This window comes from Lynx canadensis, chromosome A1 (genome assembly GCF_007474595.2).
Source record: "Lynx canadensis isolate LIC74 chromosome A1, mLynCan4.pri.v2, whole genome shotgun sequence".
Lineage (NCBI taxonomy): Eukaryota > Metazoa > Chordata > Mammalia > Carnivora > Felidae > Lynx > Lynx canadensis.
In genome coordinates, this window is record NC_044303.2 from 147,186,127 (window position 1) to 147,205,508 (window position 19,382).

The 19,382-nt window shown below is 37.3% G+C and overlaps 1 protein-coding gene across 1 annotated transcript in view; it reads right to left on the reverse strand.

Moving 5' to 3' along the window:
• Positions 1-2,990: 2,990 nt before the first annotated feature.
• HAPLN1 (hyaluronan and proteoglycan link protein 1) overlaps positions 2,991-19,382 on the reverse strand; it is a 31,546-nt gene continuing 15,154 nt past the window's right edge. The window contains exons 2-4 of the mRNA XM_032593496.1: positions 13,779-14,150; positions 5,491-5,793; positions 2,991-3,280 (exon numbers count right to left, since the gene is read on the reverse strand). Coding sequence (XP_032449387.1) covers positions 2,991-3,280; positions 5,491-5,793; positions 13,779-14,150 — 965 coding nt within the window. The remainder of the gene's footprint in view (positions 3,281-5,490; positions 5,794-13,778; positions 14,151-19,382) is intronic.

Genomic DNA, 19,382 nt, shown 5'->3' on the forward strand with positions numbered 1-19,382 from the left:
CATATTCTTTGGAGCACTGAAATCAAGAAACCCAGTATGGCTGCCAGCAACCAAATCAGAATCTCTTTTGAGTCTACTTCTAATTGCCAAAATAATAAGCAACTATATTATTGCATACAATAAAGCTTTAACAGGTACCGGCCCCCTTTCTATGACAGAAAGTTTAAATTTACAAATACCATATTTGACTAAAAATTACTGTGATAAAATATGGCAGCAGTCATTTAAGGATGGTTTCCAGTGTTAATGTGACTTATTTTCATTTCCATTCCTTCTTTTCATATGAATCATTTCTTTTTGTTTGTGTTTTCAAATGTAGGTATCTCAGTGGAATTTTCAAATCAACTTTGTTCTTTATATGGGCCACAAGTGTTAATTATGGACAAAATGATCAAAACAGGATTTCCTAACCCAGACTCCCATCTCATCCCTCTGATACTCTTGGAACCCTAGTCTGAGGAGTAATTTCTGAATTTGTCAGTGCTGTACTGACTTTCTGTTAGGAATTGTATTTGGATAACTTTTCTTTTTTAGAAATTCTTAATGAGATATCTTGGAGAATGAAGTAGGAAAATAGACATTGGTGGAAAACAGCAAAATAAGAACATTAAAAAAACCCTTACTCAGGTAGAAGTCCAAAGGGATAAGAGGATTCTGATCCTTTGAGGGAAGTCAGAAGATAAAAATTCTGCCCAGCAGTATTCATTCTGTTAAGGTTTTTTTTCTTTCTTTTTTTTTTCTTTTTTTACAAGCATGGAAAAATGGTGTGCAATCAGTATAGATTTTATTTAGCTAACAGTCACTCCAGAGATTTTGATCAGCACCAATTCCAATACTAGTAAGTATTCAAAAGTTAAGAAACACTACTATGCTTAATATTATAAAGGTAGAGTTCTGCAGCAATAACTGAAAATAATATATCTGCCTCAACAGAAATTTGTTCCCACTTGGATTTCCAATAAAATTCTTGTAATGTGGGTTATAATCATTCAAGTATGGGCTTCCTCCAATAAGCTAACCCCCCGTATTGGAGGTGTTAAAGTTGTTATTTTGGAGATACCCCTCTTTAAAGAATATATTCATCTTTTCCTAGACCATTCAGGTATTTTTAATTTTGAAGTTTGAGTTCTAGTTATATCAGCAGTGTGTTTGAGTTGAACTTCACAATCTCTTTGGATTTATATTTTTGTACAATTTGCATATCCAACCTAATGTAAAAAGTGCATGCATACATTGTCCTCTTTAAATATTAAAGCATCGGGAATTTCCCAGATCTACTTCGACAAAAGAAATGGCCTACTTTTATTTACAATATTTTGTCTAAATAATGTATGGATATAATTATGGTTTCATGGACTTCTGATTGTTCTATACCTTCCACATATGTAACTCTACATTTATATAGAGTGAATTTATTAGAATTATTACAGAGCTTTAAATGCAACCACAATCAATTCAGGAAACAGATTTATTTACTCATGTTCATGGGAGGAAAATCTACATAAAAACATTCATGAAAGCATACCAGCTATGTCATACTTGGATTATTATACTAAATCCCATTTATTAGAACTCATTGTGAAACAATGGGAAACCATGAAATGTAATTTGAATACAAATATTGGTCCCTGCGGGGTCTCAACAGTCATAAAAATATAGGAAAACAGAGCTTTATTTAATATTGGAGCTGCTAATGTCTAAAGTTGTTTTTCTGAAGCTGGTCTTACCCTTTCATTTACAGCCTTGAAGATTTTAGTGTAAACTCTTTCTTTGCTGAGAGCTTCCACATTTCATTTGAGCCTAATGACGACCAGCAAGGAAAGTGATATCATTGACCACATTTTCTATATGGAGGAAGGTTTAGAACCACTTGTTCACTTTTTTTCCTCCCACACAGGCACCAGTTGGGCTTTCTAGTAAACATACAAATAAGAATAGTAAGAATTTTGAATGTCGGGTCCGTATTTGTTTAGGCAACTGTATAGTTGTACATTATTTTGGTGATTTAAATTTTATTCATGTAAGGTAAATAAGGAAATATTAAATAGTTTAAAGTTATTTTTATAGGACAATAATATTTCATAGGCTAACATAAAATCAAGCTGCTAAATTTTACAATTTTTCTGTCCAGCAGTTTATCTATATAACTGCCCTGAGTAGATGCTAATGCTGCTTAGCAAACGGCCCTTAGAATTTAAATATAATTCAGTAAAGCTACTCAAAAGATAGAACAATTCTTCTCAGGCATGTGTAATTTTAATTAAAAGAAGATAGGAGTCTTTCACTGGTTAAATATGATCTGCTTATTTACTTTTCATACTTCATATAAATGGGGTTATTAAGGAGTTTTAACTGTGCTTGTTAATATGCATTGGAGTCCATATGAATTTTTTTAAATTTTTATTTCTTGGTCAAAAGGCAGGATTTTTAAGAGTAAAACATTGTGTCTATTGCAGACTTGAAATAATACCTTTTAGAAAAGTGTAGATTGTCCCATGTGTAACTGAGTTTTGTGCAATCTCTCAGAATCTCAGTTTATGTAAAGAAGCCTGTATTTCAAATCTGTTGCTCTAATTTGCTGATTGTAGTACATTTCAAAATTGTACAAATGTGTAAAATTTGTGCTTGTGGGAGCTGCTGCTCTGAGTAGCCGTGCTTCCCTTAATTTAATCCTAGCAATTCTCAAGCTATCGCGTGCCCCATTCATGAAAGGATACTTCGCTGGGATGATGTAGCCGAAACAGATTGGCTCTAAAGCCTCCTTGTGTAGCGCTTCCCTTAAAATTATATTAATTTATAATATATACTGAGTGATAGCTTTACAAAAAAAACCAAATTGATGAATTGGTCTTTATGAAAATGACTCTTTACAGTAAGTAAAAAAGGGTTATCACAGTTTTGGTAAAACTTGCATGAGTTCGTATTGAAAAAAAAAAACACCTTTCACATGTTCTCAATGACCTTGACACTGGCGTGCTCTAGGGGCACCCTCAGTTGTATGCTCTGAAGCAGTAGACGCCATACAGCTTATGGTTTTTGTCTGGGAAACCCACAAAGCGCACGGCAGCCTCAGTAGGACTGCAGCGCCTTCTTGGCCTAGAGATGGGGTAGCGGACACTGCCATCCGCCAACCAGCCCGCATCACAGCGGTCGTATCCCAGAAGTTTCCAGGCAGCGAAGATCTGGCCCACTTTGGCAATCTGAGCACCATCGTTGAGACAAGCCTGCACCGCTTCATCATAGGTCAGCTTGGTGGGGTGGATCAGGTAGTAAAAACGGCCTGTGGAGGAGGAGAGAGAGAGCGCGTCAAAGGCCTGTCTGCGACTGCGCCATACAGAGACTGAAGGAGCCCAAACGGAAGCGTTTCTCGAGGAAGGGGGATAGAGAGCAATGTCTATAAAGCTCTGGGAACATAGGATTGTCACTTTAATGTAGTGCCCCTCAGTCATTTGCTGTTAAATTAACTTATTCCTTGCCCCTTAATATGTGTTCAGACATGCCCTTTTATAGCTTGAAAACAGAAAAGGGAAATGACAGTTGCAGTTTCTGTTAGCTAATTAGTGACTCAAAGGGCCCTTCTGTAGCACTAGAGCGAGAATTCCATGTTAAAAGCAAGAGCTATTTAAATTCTAGCTGTAGCAAGACTGAGCCCCAGCACAAGTTTCTGGAGAGGCAAAATTTGAATGTGAAAAGATCAAAACACATTCCTGACATAAAAGTCCATTTAAAAAAACTCAAAAGCCCTCAAGTCCTTTTCATTACAGGTATCAATAAGACATTATTCTTATTCAGAGACTACAGTATGAAAATGCAAAAAATACAGGAAGTCACTTGCCATAAATAATACGGACTCAGAATGCGAATCCAGTCTGTTCACCTACTAGCAAAGAGAATGAATTTTTTTTTTCAACTTGTCTCCTTGGGAGCCCTGACACCTAACCATATCTTGATTTCACAAGAAAGAGCAAGTTAGTCTCCACCACTTACTGAGTAAAGTTCATTACTGAGATGCCTTCAATGTGTATTAAATATGCATACAAAGTGTGAAGTAACACCGACTGACTGTGGTGAAACAATGAAGATTATCTTAGACTTTTAGTTTCAGGTAGCATAAAGTCACACTCTTTTATCTGATTACCCTTTGCAATGTGATGTCTTCTTGCCCTCCATTACCTACAGATTATTGAAGAATAAATTAATGCTTGCCAATTCTTCCGTGACTAAACAATGCGATTTGGAGGGAAGGTAGAGGCCACCGCAACATTAGCTACAAGGTTCGTTCTCTCGTCCACACCAGAGGTCCCCAAACTGGAGCACAAGAGTCCGCTGGAGTTTTGTTAGAACACAGCCACACCCATCCGTGTAGAATTGTCTATGGCTGTTTTGTGTTACAGTGTACAAAACCACATTGAGTGGTTGCAACAGAGACCCTGTGGCCCACAAAACCAAAAATATTTATTATCTGGCCCTTCACAGAAAGTTTGTTGATCCCTGATCCCTTGCTATTTTTCCTAAACCATGTCATCAGGGAGCAAAAATATAAAATGATGGGGCCAGTGTTGGCTTTATGGATGTGTGACCTGTACAGTTACACAGGGCCCCATGCTTGCTTTAACCTACTGCTGTCACCATCTTAAAATTCTTAAAATTTTTTTTAACGTTTATTTTTGAGACAGAGAGAGACAGAGCATGAATGGAGGAGGGGCAGAGAGAAAGGGAGACACAGAACCGGAAGCAGTCTCGAGGCTCCGAGCCATCAGCACAGAGCCCTTCGCGGGGCTCAAACTCAAGGTCCGTGAGATCGTGACCTGAGCTGAAGTCAGACGCTTAACCAACTGAGCCACCCAGGCCCCCCAAATTCTTAATTTTTGTATGAAGAGCCCACATTTTCATTTTGCACTGGGCCCCACACATTACGTAGCTGGCTCTGGATGGAGCAAGACAGGGCTGGGGGTTACACGGAAGGCAATCAGCAACACCGAGGCAACCTGATCTCTCTTCTTCTGCTTTCACCTCCAGTGTTACTGCTACTTAATTTTTCTTGCCAAGTTCTCTTTACTCTGAGCTCTCTCCTGATGGTGCGCTTTGCTGACCAACCCTGAACATAACTGGCTTTGTAATTTAGAGAAGGAGAGTATGACTCGGAAGCTACCTTCACTTCATTAAGAGCTCTGTATCCCAGGGCACACATCTCTTTTGCGCACAGGGGCAGCAGCATCTTTGTCAATAAGAGAGAGAACCCTTACAGTTTAAACTATTTTATGATAATCTGATGCAATAAAACCTAAGAATAGTGGAAATAAGCATTTTTGCTTGCCCTGCGTGAATATTTTAAAAAATTATGACAGTAAAGAACTTTACGTGTTCAAACGGGAACAGTGCATCAAAACCATGTTCTTTTCTAATTGGTAAGATTAAAAGTTGAGCGTGGCGTCATAGTATGCATTGGTCCCCGGGATAGGAAAGAAGGCAGTACAGTTAATAGCTTACCATTGAAGTTAGATGTGAAACAGAAAACATCGTATCTGCTTTTATCTTTGTCCCAAAACCCGTAGTTCCTGACACCGGGCACCGTGTTCTGGCCTCCACAGGGTTCCCTGGGCTTTGTGATGGGATATTGCACAGACCCGTCACTGAGCCAGCCGGCGTTGCACCAATCCAGCCCGCCCCGCCAGGCGTCGTACAGCTGGTCAAAGGAGGCAATCACAGCATCCTGGTCCAGACAAGCCTGCTGTGCCTCGTGAAAATTGAGATTGTAGCGCCCCAGTCGTGGGAAGTAAGGGAACACCACACCTGTCCAAAGGAGAGGCCAAGGGATTAGTGGTACAAAAAGGAACAACTCTGAGCAAATGCCACTTGATTGGTGAAAACCTAATAGAATCTCCATCCAATGAAGTTGCAGTTTTTGGTCAACTTGAAATGGTTTCTCACGGTCCCTTTTCCTCATCAACAGTGCCTCAGCTCTGAGCATGTCATAGTCAGCTATGCGGTTTCATAACTTCGGTGATTTTACCCTTTTGCTAAGAGCTCAATCCAAGCCTTAAAATTCTCTTTGCTGGAATGATTCATCCACAGGTTATGTTTTTCAAATAGCCCCCCTTGAGAATTTACCTTCTGCTACTAGTCACTAATCTTAAAAGGGATTTCTACTGAGTCCTTTTTAGCTGGGAAAAAGTCAATAATGAATACTAATAGTGGTAGAGGGTATAGAAACAGTGCTCAGAGAGAAGGTATTTTGTTTTTTCCATGTTTTTCTTAGTAATCTTTCTTATATAATTAGTAATTTGCTTAATATAGCCTTTTAAATGTATGAACAAACACGGTAACAAATGATTCAAATGTAGATATATACTTGCTTTTACATATGTTTCTAAAAACTTATAGATAAGAAATTTTCATTTAGAAGGTTTCTAATTTGGAGAAACTCTAAAGTGAGTTTACATGTCTAGCAAAAACCTAATTAAGCACCCGTACTTCATATTAATAAGATAATTCTTTCCAGTGTAGCACAACCTCCATAGAGAGTATCCTGACTTTATCCTTTTTTTTCTATGTTTATTTATTTTTGAGAGAGAGAGAGAGAGAACGCGCGCGCGCGAGCGCGCGTGCGCGTGGGAGAGGGGCAGAGATAGAGAGGCAGAATCTGAAGCAGACTTCAGATTGTGAGTTGTCAGCACAGAGCCCAACTCTGTGGCTGGGGCTCGAACTTTTGAACGGCGAAATCAGGACCTGAGCCGAAGTCAGACGCTCAACCAGCTGAGCCACCCAGGCTCCCTGTGACTCTTATCCATTTCAACTTTTAGTGTAGCCCTTAATCTTATTTTATTTTTTCTGTCCTTGAATGGTGCAGCTAAAATGAAAGGTTTCATTTAAAAATATTTCTATTACTATTTTTCAGCTTTCATATTCATATATTGAAAATTGAAACTAGCTTTTAAAAACATTCTTTATTGCAAATAGAAAAATAGAAAAACCTTCCCAAAGCTTGTCCTATACAAGGTAGATACAGAATAAACATCTTTTGAGTTAATGCCAAAGAATTAAGTAAAATATTTGAGAATGCAAAAGCACTTAACGAAAGTGAACAGTGTGACTTCGGCACTTGACTTTGCCTGGGAAGATGCAATTACTTTCCAAAAGCATTCTTTTTGGTCAGATCATCACTAGCGGTCATTGAACCCTCTCATAACTTTCTGTACAATTTCCTTAAAGGATAAGAATCACATCACAAGGAAGCAAAGTTGTATCATTTGCCGGACTTTAAGAAAGATCACTGCATCAAAATGTCTCCCCATAAAAGACTGTTAATTTATAAACATTTAAAAAAGGGGGTGCACCTGGGTGGCTCAGTCAGTCGAGCATTGGACTTTGGCTCAGGTCGTGATCTCATGGTTCATGATTTCAAGCCCCACATCAAGCTCATTACTGTAAGCACAGAGCCCTCTGTCTCCCTCTCTCCGCCCCTTCCCCACTCATTCTCTCTCTCTCTCTCTCTCTCAAAAATAAACATTATAAATAAATAAATAAATAAATAAATAAATAAATAAATAAATAAAAGACTATTAATTTAGAGTGGTTATTCAAGGCCTTACCTTGGATTTTTTACTATAATTAGAAATGATTAATACTTGAGCATGTGGAATATGAAAAATTGTCCCACTGACACAGTAATTGGTAGGTTATATCACAAGTGCTATTTTATGAGACCGCAGACCCTATTCAAGATGAATCTACAATTGACTAATAGTGTAACCAGGACACAGGAAATGTTTTCTTTTATAAGTTGTCCTGGAAGACTCTACAAGAAGAAATTTCAATAGCCTAAATCAAGTCCTGTCCACCCAGGGCCTCTGCAGGACACGTTTGTCCCTCTAGGGCAGTCCAGCTGGCACTCTTCACTGGAGGCAGAGATCCAGGAAGGCTTCCTGATCTCATCCTGCCTTCTCAGGTTCTTGGCTGAGGGATCTGTAAGCTGAATCAGAGCCAAAAGGAAGGAGGAAAAGACTCTGTCAGTTACCACTGCCCCCTGCAGTGATGGGGGTGGAGGGGAGTCTGAGATGGTTCTATCTAAGAAGACCTATTTCCAGGCATCCAGCTAAGAACCCCAGTTAGTGCTGGAAGGATCTGCTGTAGCCCTGCCTGTCCCCTCATGCCTTTCGTCCTCCTTGCTCAGAACTCCAGCAATGCCAATGAAAAGAGAAATAATTAATTTATCCAGTAGAGATTTCCTTGGCAGCTAGATCCCAAGTGAAAGGAAAATCTCAAAGTGTTTCAATCTGGAGAAAGAAATCTTTTGGGCTGGATTTTGTTTCCCAGATGTCTCAAGATGGAAATAGTGGAGAATGTAGGATATTTTAATTTGTAATAATTTTAAAGACCTAGACAAACTTTCTGGTTTAAACTCACTGTGGTATATTTGGTGGACTATCATGGACATTAGGAAAAAATTTTCTTTAGTGGTTATTCTTGATTAACAATTGAATGTTACTGAAACACAATTGATTCAGTTCCAAATTTAGTGTACTGTATTTTTATTTAAGTTCTTTTCAAATTTAACATAACTTCATGCAACCGCTTCTTAAAATCAAAGTGAAACCCTATATGACAACTTTATTATTTTTTAATTGTAGGAATAATTGGTCAACTTATTGTTATACCAACTCAAAAGATTTACTTGAATTTTAATGTTTGATGATTATGGAAATAATACATTCCAGGGAAATCAGGGTCATTTTCTATGTCTTAGCCAAAGTGGTAGAAGTTCCACTGTATTGAGCACATTGGGTGCACACATTTCAATAATCTTGATTCTTACAAGCAGGGGCATTTCTGGAACTACATGTTTGTTAGCATTTTATTTATTTACTTGTTTTGCTTCCATCGAGTTAATATTTTAATATCTAAGACTATAATTGTAGAAACCTTGGCTCTGTGGAAAAATGTGTAATTCCTACAGCTGAATTATGGAGCAAATGGTTATTGCTTTCATCCAGCATTACAAAAATAAGAAAAGTTACACTTACACAGGTGACACCAAGGGTGTGTGATTATTTTCCACGTATGATTATTTTATAGTTATATGTCAAAATGTTATCAAAAACCATATCTTTTCCCATGAAGGGCTGGTATGTATCACGACAAAGGAGATTAATAAGAATGATATATTGTATGGAAAAGAATAATATCAAATGACGTGAGAAGTTCAGTTAGTCGAAGTATGTTTTGAAAACACATTCCTTAATATTTATAAGTTTGCAGTCCAATTCACCCTAGTTGTTGGCAAATAACAATTTGTTAGACACATAAGATGTTCATACCATGGCCCATATGAAAGCTAATGTAAATTCCAGTAACTTTATAAAGTAAATATATTTAGTAATAAAAAGACAGAAATCATGGAGTATAATTTTACTGTCTTCAGTGCCTATCAGTTCTGTACACATCCTGTACACATACATATCTGAAATTATTTTTCTATTTGTAAAAGTTCTCATACTATATTTTTGTATATTTGGAGCTGTTGTCACCAGTGGAAAACCAATACGGTGGAAGGTCGGAAGCACAAACATCATGTTCTTTTTCGTATCTTTATTTATATATGTGTTGATTGCTGAGATGATTTCTGCAGACCCAGCTATTCATTAATTTCTGGTGACATGAATTTCTTCATTATATTGACATGAGGCTATTCTCTTGTTGGGTGCTGTTTTGGGCATGGTGGGTAATCGGGAATAATCAGAGGGCGTTACCCTACCCAAGATTCTATATGAAGGAATTGTTTGCACGGCTAACTCCACTTTACATGTAGTTCAGTCTCTCAAAAAAATGTATAATTTTTTTTTTTATCAGTGTGATTCAAAAAGTTCATAAGTCACAACTAAGAGCAAGGCACTGTACTCGGTTCTCTAGGATACAGGTTTGGGGTGTGCCTGTTACTGAAGACAGCTCATGATTTGATATGCAATTTGAATCCAAGACAGAATAAAATCTTGGAACATAAATACAAAGCATATAATTTGGACATCTTGAAGAAGAACGATTTTTTCCTAATTAGAAAAATTCTTTGGAGAACATAGCATTTAGTCTCTAATAAAGGGCCAATATAATTTAAGACGTTGTTACAATTACAGTTGAAAAGGCAGCATAGTCATGACATTTAAAATGATATTAGTTTTTGGTGCTCTTATTTATGCACATGAGAACATTGACAAGGAGCTTGAGTGAAAGCTGCCTGATTGGTAGATGGTCACATTAAGAATGTAAATGATAATAAAAAAAAGTCAAAAACTGGGGTGGAGCTAGTAAGTGATAACTGCAAGCTTGCTTTTGCACATGCAGTTTATTTGAGACTTTAAAACACACCTTGCTCCTCTATCCCAGACTATGTGGAAACTATCAAGTTACTTTCAGGCAGCAAGCAAGCTCCTGAAATTTTATTCTCCAAGGGTTAGCTTAAATTTTTTGTGTGCAGTTGCATTTTAAAATATGTGTCCTTATCTCTTCTTGCAGCAGGTATAGATAAAATAATATGCTTTCTGAGTTTTTCTTGAAAAAGATTCAGTAGAAATAGGGTTATATAAAGCAAGATAAAATGAGATGCCATTATCATAATTTCTGAAGCTGGACAATAGTATATGGGGGGTCAGTCTTTCTACTTTTCCAAATATTTGAAATTGGCTATAATAAAAATTTGTATCCCACCCTATTACTGAGCTTAGAGCCCTAAACCAGTCCAGGTGGATGCCGACTGTCTATGGCATCTGGTGTTCACATGTTTACCTTTCAGGAGTTTCTCTCTCATACCCACAATGCCCTCTCCCTTGCTTTTTCACACTCTCTGCCCTTTGGAAGGACCCTTCCATCTTTCATGGTCCAAATCAAGTGTTGCTTCCTACTTTCCATGGCCCCTGCATGGCAGGCATATTTTGTTTTCTGTATTTAAAAGTTTAAACCCATTTTATCTAACATTCAATCACTTGTAAACTATTTACTGAGCACTAATTTTATTCTTGGCACTTGATTGCCCTCAAGTAGATTGTAGTTAGCAAGTGGAGACAAGCAAGTTTACAAATATTTACAAGACAAAATGTGATGAGAGCTAAATGGAAAGCTGTGTAAGGGGCTGTGAAAACATCACAGCTTAGGAGAGGAGGCAGAAGGTACAAGATAGAACTCTGATCTTATTCTTCGAAGATTTGTATTTTCTTCACTTGTTTGGAAATGGATTCATGTATATGAGACTACATGTTAAAATGTTAGCTTTTTCAAGGCAGGTCTGCTGGTTACTGATGGCTCGTACCCTTTCTGCAGCACACAAGAAAGATGGAAAAACACTACCTGCAGTGAGGGGAATTTTAACAGCTACCATGAGTACACCAATTAATGCAGTATGACCAAAAGATAGTTTGTCGGTTATCCCCCAAATAACTCTGGGACCTTTAGGAATCCTCTCAAGCTGGGAGCTGCCAAAGACTGCTGTCTTTTTGAAGCCTCTGGTCTTCTCTCCAACAGAGAATTTCTCCTTCCTGTGAATCCCTGGATCATAGTGGATAAAGGCATAGGCTTCTTCCAATGTCTTGGTATCAAATTCTAATTCTAGCTCTTACCACTGGCCATGTTACCTCAGAAAAGGAGTTTTCCCTAAGTCTCATCTGTCAAGTGGGATTACTGCAAGTGGGCAAAATACATAGTGAGCACGATTATAGCAACTGGTTTGCACCCCCTTACTTTACCAAATTCTACCTGATTTCATTTATTTATTTTAACTGAAGTGTAGTTGACCTACAAAATTATAACTTCTGCCTTATTTTAAAATACTTACTTTGTAAAGTATATTGGGATCTTTAATGGCCTGTAAGACTTTTGAATTAAAAGAACCAAGACTTGGAAATCTTTATATCTCCTGGCACCAAAACAGTCCTTGGAAAAATATTTATCAGTTAAATTGGTTTCTTGGACACATTTACTTGTCTCGTATGCTTATGGGTTATATGGTATGGAAGTGTTCCAATAGGGCGGAAAGCATGATGATTTGGGATGGTGCAGGGCCTAGGCAGGAAAAAATTATCCTTCTTATAGTTCCTTTTCAGCACCTTTAATTATGTCTTGAATACAGTCTCAGCTTGACCTTAGAGTGCCTCATCCTCTAACACATGAATCTCCTTTTCAGACAAGGGTAAAGCAGGTTTCATGCTCAAAGCTATTAGCACACAGGTATCCAGGTGGAAGATAGAAGTATCTTATTTTAGTTGTATTTATTTTTATGGTGTCCTTCTATTTCTGGTGAGTTATATGGGTTTCTATTCACTTAAAATTTCATTTTAAAATAAATGTGGGGAGACAGTAAATATGGTATGTGAATTACTTGGGTTTAGGAAATACATGGTATAGAAATAGAATTTTAGAAGAAAAAGTAACTCAATGGGTAGTAACAGTTCAACCTATTATTTGTAGAAAAGGAAGCCAGGTACAGTAAGTATATTAACTTTCCCCAGTTATAAAACTCATACTGGCAGAGCTGGGACTAACCTAAGAGTCTTGGGACTACTAGCTCAAGGCTCCGTCCACTGTCTGATGCCCCTTTGATAAAAGAAATTGGCTGTCAATTCATATTTGATGGTTAACAGTCTTCTCTAAGCCAATCACTTCTTTTATCTTGAATAATACTAATGTTTATGGATATTAATGTAAATCAATAAAAACTGAAAGTACAAGGTGACATATAATCAGGAGCCAAGAAGTACAACTAAAACACACAAGAGAAGGTCACAAAAATGTACTTTATGATACTGTGCAATTTATTAGATACATAAAGCTAATAAATCTCCATACGTGTGATGGGATTCTATGGGATTCAGAAGGTCACATCTTCAGTGATGTGTTAATGAACCAACACACGTGTGGAAAAGGCACAAATCTGTCCTAGGATGTGAAAGGAGCTTCTAACAAACATATACCTATAGTTTATGTGCCTAAGGAAGGTAAGTATTCCAACAATATAGCCATTAGTCATCCTTCAGTGTAAAGAAACACTGAAATTCATGAATATGAAATATTTTGAGATATGAGAAACAGAGAGGAGTTTCCCTGTTAGTGGGGCATATAGACGGTGGGCTTTGGGCAGGTGGGAGGTGGGATGGTGAGGACACTTTTTATTGTTTAGCATTCTTCACATTTTGGTTTTTAAAACTACTGAAATGATTGCCTATTTAAGAAATAAAATTCCTCCAGAATGCCTTGAATACGTGGTATTTGGTGTCTAAAAGAGTCTGGACCATTAAAAATGTTTACTTCTTTACTTATTTATTTAAGTAAATCTGGAGGACACTTTTTTGTTAAATTAAGTTTTCAGTTAGTTGATAGAATACAATTACATGTATTTTAGCTAGCAGATGTCTTTCACAAAAGTTGGCATTATTTGAAGCTGAGATAATTTTAGAAGCATAATAAAAATGCATTCAATCTGAATTTCTCAATAACTATGTAATTAGATTTAAATTTTGAATAGCATAAGGCAGTTTCCAAGTATTGTTAATTCAGTTCCACTGCACGTTTCTCCTACTTGCAAATAGCTTCACTTTTACGTATAACCATTGTGTGTACATTTCAAACATGAAAGCTGGAATCAGTGACAGACTGCAAAACACAAAAGAGCAGAAGCATTCCATTCATTGACTTTTGAGTTCTCACATTATCACTGTGGTAACCACTAGACGTTACTCATCATGAAAAATGATTAATTATCATTTCCAAGCTTAACATAATTTATAGGTACCTACCTTGCAAATCTAATGCTACCACAGCAGTATCATCTTCTAATCCTTCAATCACCTCACACTTATATCTCCCATAATCCTCCAGGGTGAGGTCTGCAATCACCAGAGAAGCATCATTATCACTGCCTCCCTTCAGAAACACTCTGCCCTGGTAGCCTGCATAGGCTTTCTTGTGATATCCCATGGAAACAAAAACGTCCACTTCCTTGAGGTAATCTGAAGTTAGCTTGGTCCACTTGATTCGGATTTTGTGGGTTCCTGAGCCAAATGCTGTAGGGTCTCGATAAAATTTACATGGCAGTGTAACATTGCCACCTCTATGTGAGAACACCTTGGTTTGTTCTGCTTCCACGAGTAGACGGGGGCCATTTTCTGCTATTAAAAAAAAAAAAGAAAGAAAGAAAGAAAAGAAAAGAACCATTAAAATGCTTATAGACTTTTTAAAAAAAATAAAATGAAATATGCTATCCATATATCTATACAGGGTATCGACAAAGCTTCTCTGCATTCTTGAACACAATCTTTTTTGAAGCACATAGAAAGGTACCTCTAATACCTAGAGGGCATCTATAAGGGAGTCATGCATTTGAAACCACTGAAAAAAAGAAGGGTGTTAATTATACTAATTGAGAAGTATTGAATAGAAAACTGCACAGTCATCAAAATTTGATAATTTAATAGCAAATTCCATTTACTTCTCTCTACATTTCAATATCAAAAATGTAGAAACAAGACCAAGAGAAATGGCATAGTTCCATGACTAATTTCATCAATATAAACCAAAACATCTCAAGATTTCAAACAAAACACCTAAGATTTCTAATATAATAAATCTCTATTTTATTTATGGGAAGAATATAAAACTACATGATCAGTTTTCATTGCACTGTTCTGGGCAAAGAACTTAGAATATCCTCACATATGTGGCTTTTATTCACATACACACTTATAATATGATATTCTGGAACATTTCAAGCAGTATGTATATATTTTATTTTCATATGAAGACTAGACATCGGAAAGGTACTTTCAGCCAATGCTTTAAAGAGATTCAGGTTTTGAAATATATCCCTCAAAACTTGAATGTTAAAAGTATATCCAAAGTTACATGTTATTTTCTGATTAACCAAAAAATTACTGGTTCTTTTGTACCCTTAAAATCTCCTTCTACTTCTTGTCTTTGCTTTCTGCTACATTTTGTTTTATAGTTTATCTTATCGTGCTCCCACCTTTCTTCTTCTTGCCCTTTGGTTTCCCTCCTCCCTCCCCCAAGAACAAGAGAGCCTTCCAGGGAGCACCGCAAGAGTCCAAGCCTGCCAAACCAGCAAGGCTCCTGTTCTCTAGGGAGCCAGCTGTTATTTTCACATCTTGGCTTTCTCTGGGGTTTCCCCTGGTTAGCTCATTGTGCTCTTGACCTTGACAAGGTCTCTTGAGGACGTGCAACATTTGAAAATGAGAAAGCAATTGAAAAACTCTAGGACACACATGCCTTCTCATCTCCACACAGCTTTCGAAGCTTGCCAAAAGCTACCTTTCACGAAGTTCTGCAACTCTTCCTGCCTGCGGCAGGCAGGTAGTGAATAAACCTTGGCCATCAGTCATTTAACATATACAGGTCAGGAAGAGTACCCACTCACCTCTGGACAGATCCATGCCTTACTTATTTAATGGCATACACAGGATTCAGATTTTAAAATAAAAAGCGTGAAGAAGAGAGATGGTAGTTTTATTTTTATCATATAGCAATGAGTATTTTAAAATGAATATATTTCATTTAGAAGTCAGCCCAATGCCCAGAAACTGAAAAGTTTAAGCCATTAATGCCTCCACTTGGAATAGATAATAAAATAAGGATGATGGCTTAATTAAAATGAATCATAAATCCAGCTCATTAAGCATTTCCTTTAGATTTTATTCTTTATCTTTTTATTTAGGATCATAGAATCATAAGGGATGAATGGTAAATCTACCCAATTCTACCCTACGTGTAATTTTTTTCCCCTACAACATCCCTAATGAGTGCATCCAAGTATCTTCTTTCTGGGAGGAGGAAAGTGCTGTCGACTGCTCAGCCTGAAGGGTGTAGGGAATATCTCCTACCTAGTTCCTGGAAGGACACCTGCTCCAGGAGGTTGCAGTCTCATGATTCTTTGAAGGCTTTCACTTCAAAGTTAAAACCAATGTCCAAATACACAGGGATAGGGGATATTATTAAGTATTCTTATACTTAGAATTATGTCTGACCAAAAGTAAGCGTGCACTCACTGCTAACTCTTCCTACTGCATAGATTTTGCACAGTATTTCTCAAATATGGTATTGCCTGATATTGAGCCTAATTTTGGCATATATTAACCTTCCACAGTTCTACTTACTTATAAAGTTATGAACCATGTGGGGTGACAAATACATAAAATGCCACTTGTGTCATAAAGGAGATGTAGAAATTATTGTGTGGTTTTACATAATCATAAGGTGTTCCAGAATGAATACAAGGTCTGAGTGTTTCATAAATTAAAGAGTTCAAGCAAAGATCAAAACCCTTGTACAAGGGACTGAGACTTCTAATTTTTTTCCTGTGGTTACCTGCACATCATCTCGTAGTATTTTAGAATTACAGGTTTCTGATTTTTTTTTTAGGTACTATTTGCTTATAATCCAACATTGTGAGTAGGTGATGATTTATGTGGTAAAATTTTGAGAATTGAACAGACACCAAAAATCCACTGATTTCCCACAAAATAATTTTTCTAACAAGGCTGCCAGAATGTATAAAATTCTACCATTCTTGTTTTTTGGGAAGGGAGTTTGGGGTGTTGTGGTAATCAATGCCACAAGTCTGTCGCTGAAATTCAAAGAACTCGAAGAAAGATGTGCAATATGTAACACATTGGGTGACTGAGGGCCATCAATGTTCATTAGCCTACACCCCCAGCCTGGCATTGAGAACAATGGTTTTTCGTTTGTTTGCTTGTTTTTAGAAGATTGACACTGCACATGATACAGCACTGAGGATTGTTGGTGAGAGTGATCTGTTGCAGAACAAGTGAAATGTAGGAAGGAGCACTGGCCAGTGAGTCAGGAGCTCGGGGTGTTTGACTGACTGGTCTGCCTCATGAGAACATTCAGTTTAAGATTCTTGCCAGGCTCCTCGTGACAGGCAATCATGTTAGGGGTCAGCCAGGAAACATCAGCTAGAGAGGGGAGAAGGCAGATACAAAGAACAGAAAAGGGAATCGAGTGTGCGCATGACAAACTTTGCACCCATCTTGTCTAGGGTAAGTCTTGAATCTCATCATTGGATGCAAACACCTAAGTGCCTTGAAATTAATGTTTAAATCAGCCTGTTTGATAAGTAGGCAGTTGCAAGGCAAATAAAAAACAAGGGATAAAAATAAACTTTGATCATCAGAATGAGAATTGCTTGGTTTCCTTTTTTTTAATAAAAAGTATGAAAGAATAAAACTGGGCAACATACATATGCTCATTTTGGAAGGACTGGATTTTTTTTTAAAGTTTAATTTGTAAGTAACAGAAATTTCCTATTTCTATTAGTGTCCAAGACAGTGACTTGACAGATTTGATGCCCTTCAAAGACCACAGTTGTCTCCAGGGGAAACAGCAGGCCCTGATTATTATTTTACAGATTCTGCTGTGAAATCTAGAGGACATCATTCAGTTTCACCAAATTATGAAAGCATCGGCATGACCAAACAACAGATCTTTGCATTGCTGTGTAATTTATATGAAGTCCTTTAAACAATAGGACAAAAGCAATTAGCTGCAGAAAAACAGTTTAGAAATATGGTATTGGACTATTACCCATTGTTTTTCGTTCCTTTAAAAGTGTCATTATTATTATTATTATTATTTAGCAGTTCATTGCCAAAGAAATGTATGTAACAGAAAAAAAGAGAAGGTGTTACAAACCGAAGTTTGCCTTGTAAAAAATTTTTTTTCATGTTGATTCATTTTTCAGAGACAGAACACAGCGTGAGCTGGGGAGGGGCAGAGAGAGAGGGAGACACAGAATCCGAAGCAGGCTCCAGGCTCTGAGCTGTCAGCACAGAGCCCGACGCGGGGCTCGAACTCACCCTGAGATCATGACCTAGGCCGAAGTTGCCTGCTTATCCTACTGAGCCCAGGCACCCCTTAAAGTCTGTCTTTTAAAAGTGAATTGCAGATTCTGCAAAATAACCAGTGTTAGTATTGGTTACTTTCTCAATAGGGTACACAGATGAAGTAGCCTCAAGACTTGAGGATTTCTTAGATTAATAAAATGTAAAAAAAAAATAAAACAATAAAACTGGGGAACATATTTAAGATGGCTAAACAAGGACATTAAAAATACTCTTCTCCCAAGAAAAAACTCCACCAACATCATTTGAATTCTTTTTATTGTGGTAAAATGTACATAAAATTTGCCACTTCAACCATTTTTAAGTATACATTTCATTGGCATCAATTACTTTCACAGTGTTGTGTAACCACCACCACCAGTATTTCTAAAAATTTTTATCACTTCAAAGAAAAAGCTAATTCCTCCCTGGCATTCCAAACTGGGAGGCAAAAATTCAATTGTCAGCTCCACGATGAGTCATTTGAGAAAATTGCACAGGTTTTAAAAATGGTTCCTTATTTTTGTGACATTTGTTACCACTTGGCTGGTTTGGATCTGTGAGACTAACACTGTGGAAGGTGTTAGTTTCCTTAGGGCACACAGACTGGTTCTAGGTAGTTTCACCATAAGCATCCTTGCTGCAAGTATTTTTGCTACAAATATTCAGCTGCATGAATAAATGGTAAAGGCAATTTTGCCATAAAAGATTAAAAAAAAAAAAAACAACTGGTTGCACTTTTGGTTTGGTAGTTTGTTGGTTTCATCAACTGGTTGACAGTTTGGTTTTATTTCTTCCTTGATGCAGTACTCCCATTTTATGTTACATAAATTTTAGCCTTCGTACAGTGACACAGAGTTTGAACCCATGTTTCCCATAGAGCTTTGGAATGTCTCAAAGGGACAGGTGACAATATGCCAAGAACAAACAACAACATAACAGGCTTTTCTATTGTGATACAAAGCTCAGTTACAGATGTGCATCCTCATATTTGGAAACTGTTAAGTCTCTTAATGAAGGAAGAGATTGTAGAGAAGAAAGAGGAAGCAGAATGCTGAACAAGGAGTTGAATCAACAGGGAAAAAAAAAAGTCCTAATACTATGAAGAAAGACTTTGAAGACAAGTGCTTAGGAAGCATCCACAAAACAAAATCAGTTCTTTGCTCGTATTGCCATGACTATACACACATTTTAAATGTATTCAAGTATTTTGTATTTTGTAATAAAGTCTTTTTAATTTTGTTATTCCTATTTCATATTTAATTATGCCCCTTTTTTAAAGTTTATTTTTTTTTTTATTTTGAGAGAGAGAGAGAGAGAGAGAGAGAGAACACGCAGGGTGGGAACAGAGAGAATCCCAAGCAGATTCCACACTGGCAGCTCAGAACCTGATGTGGGGCTCGAACTCACCAACCATGAGATCATGACCTGACCTGAAATCAAGAGTTGGATGCTTAACCACCTGAGCTACCCAGGCACCCCTCATTATGC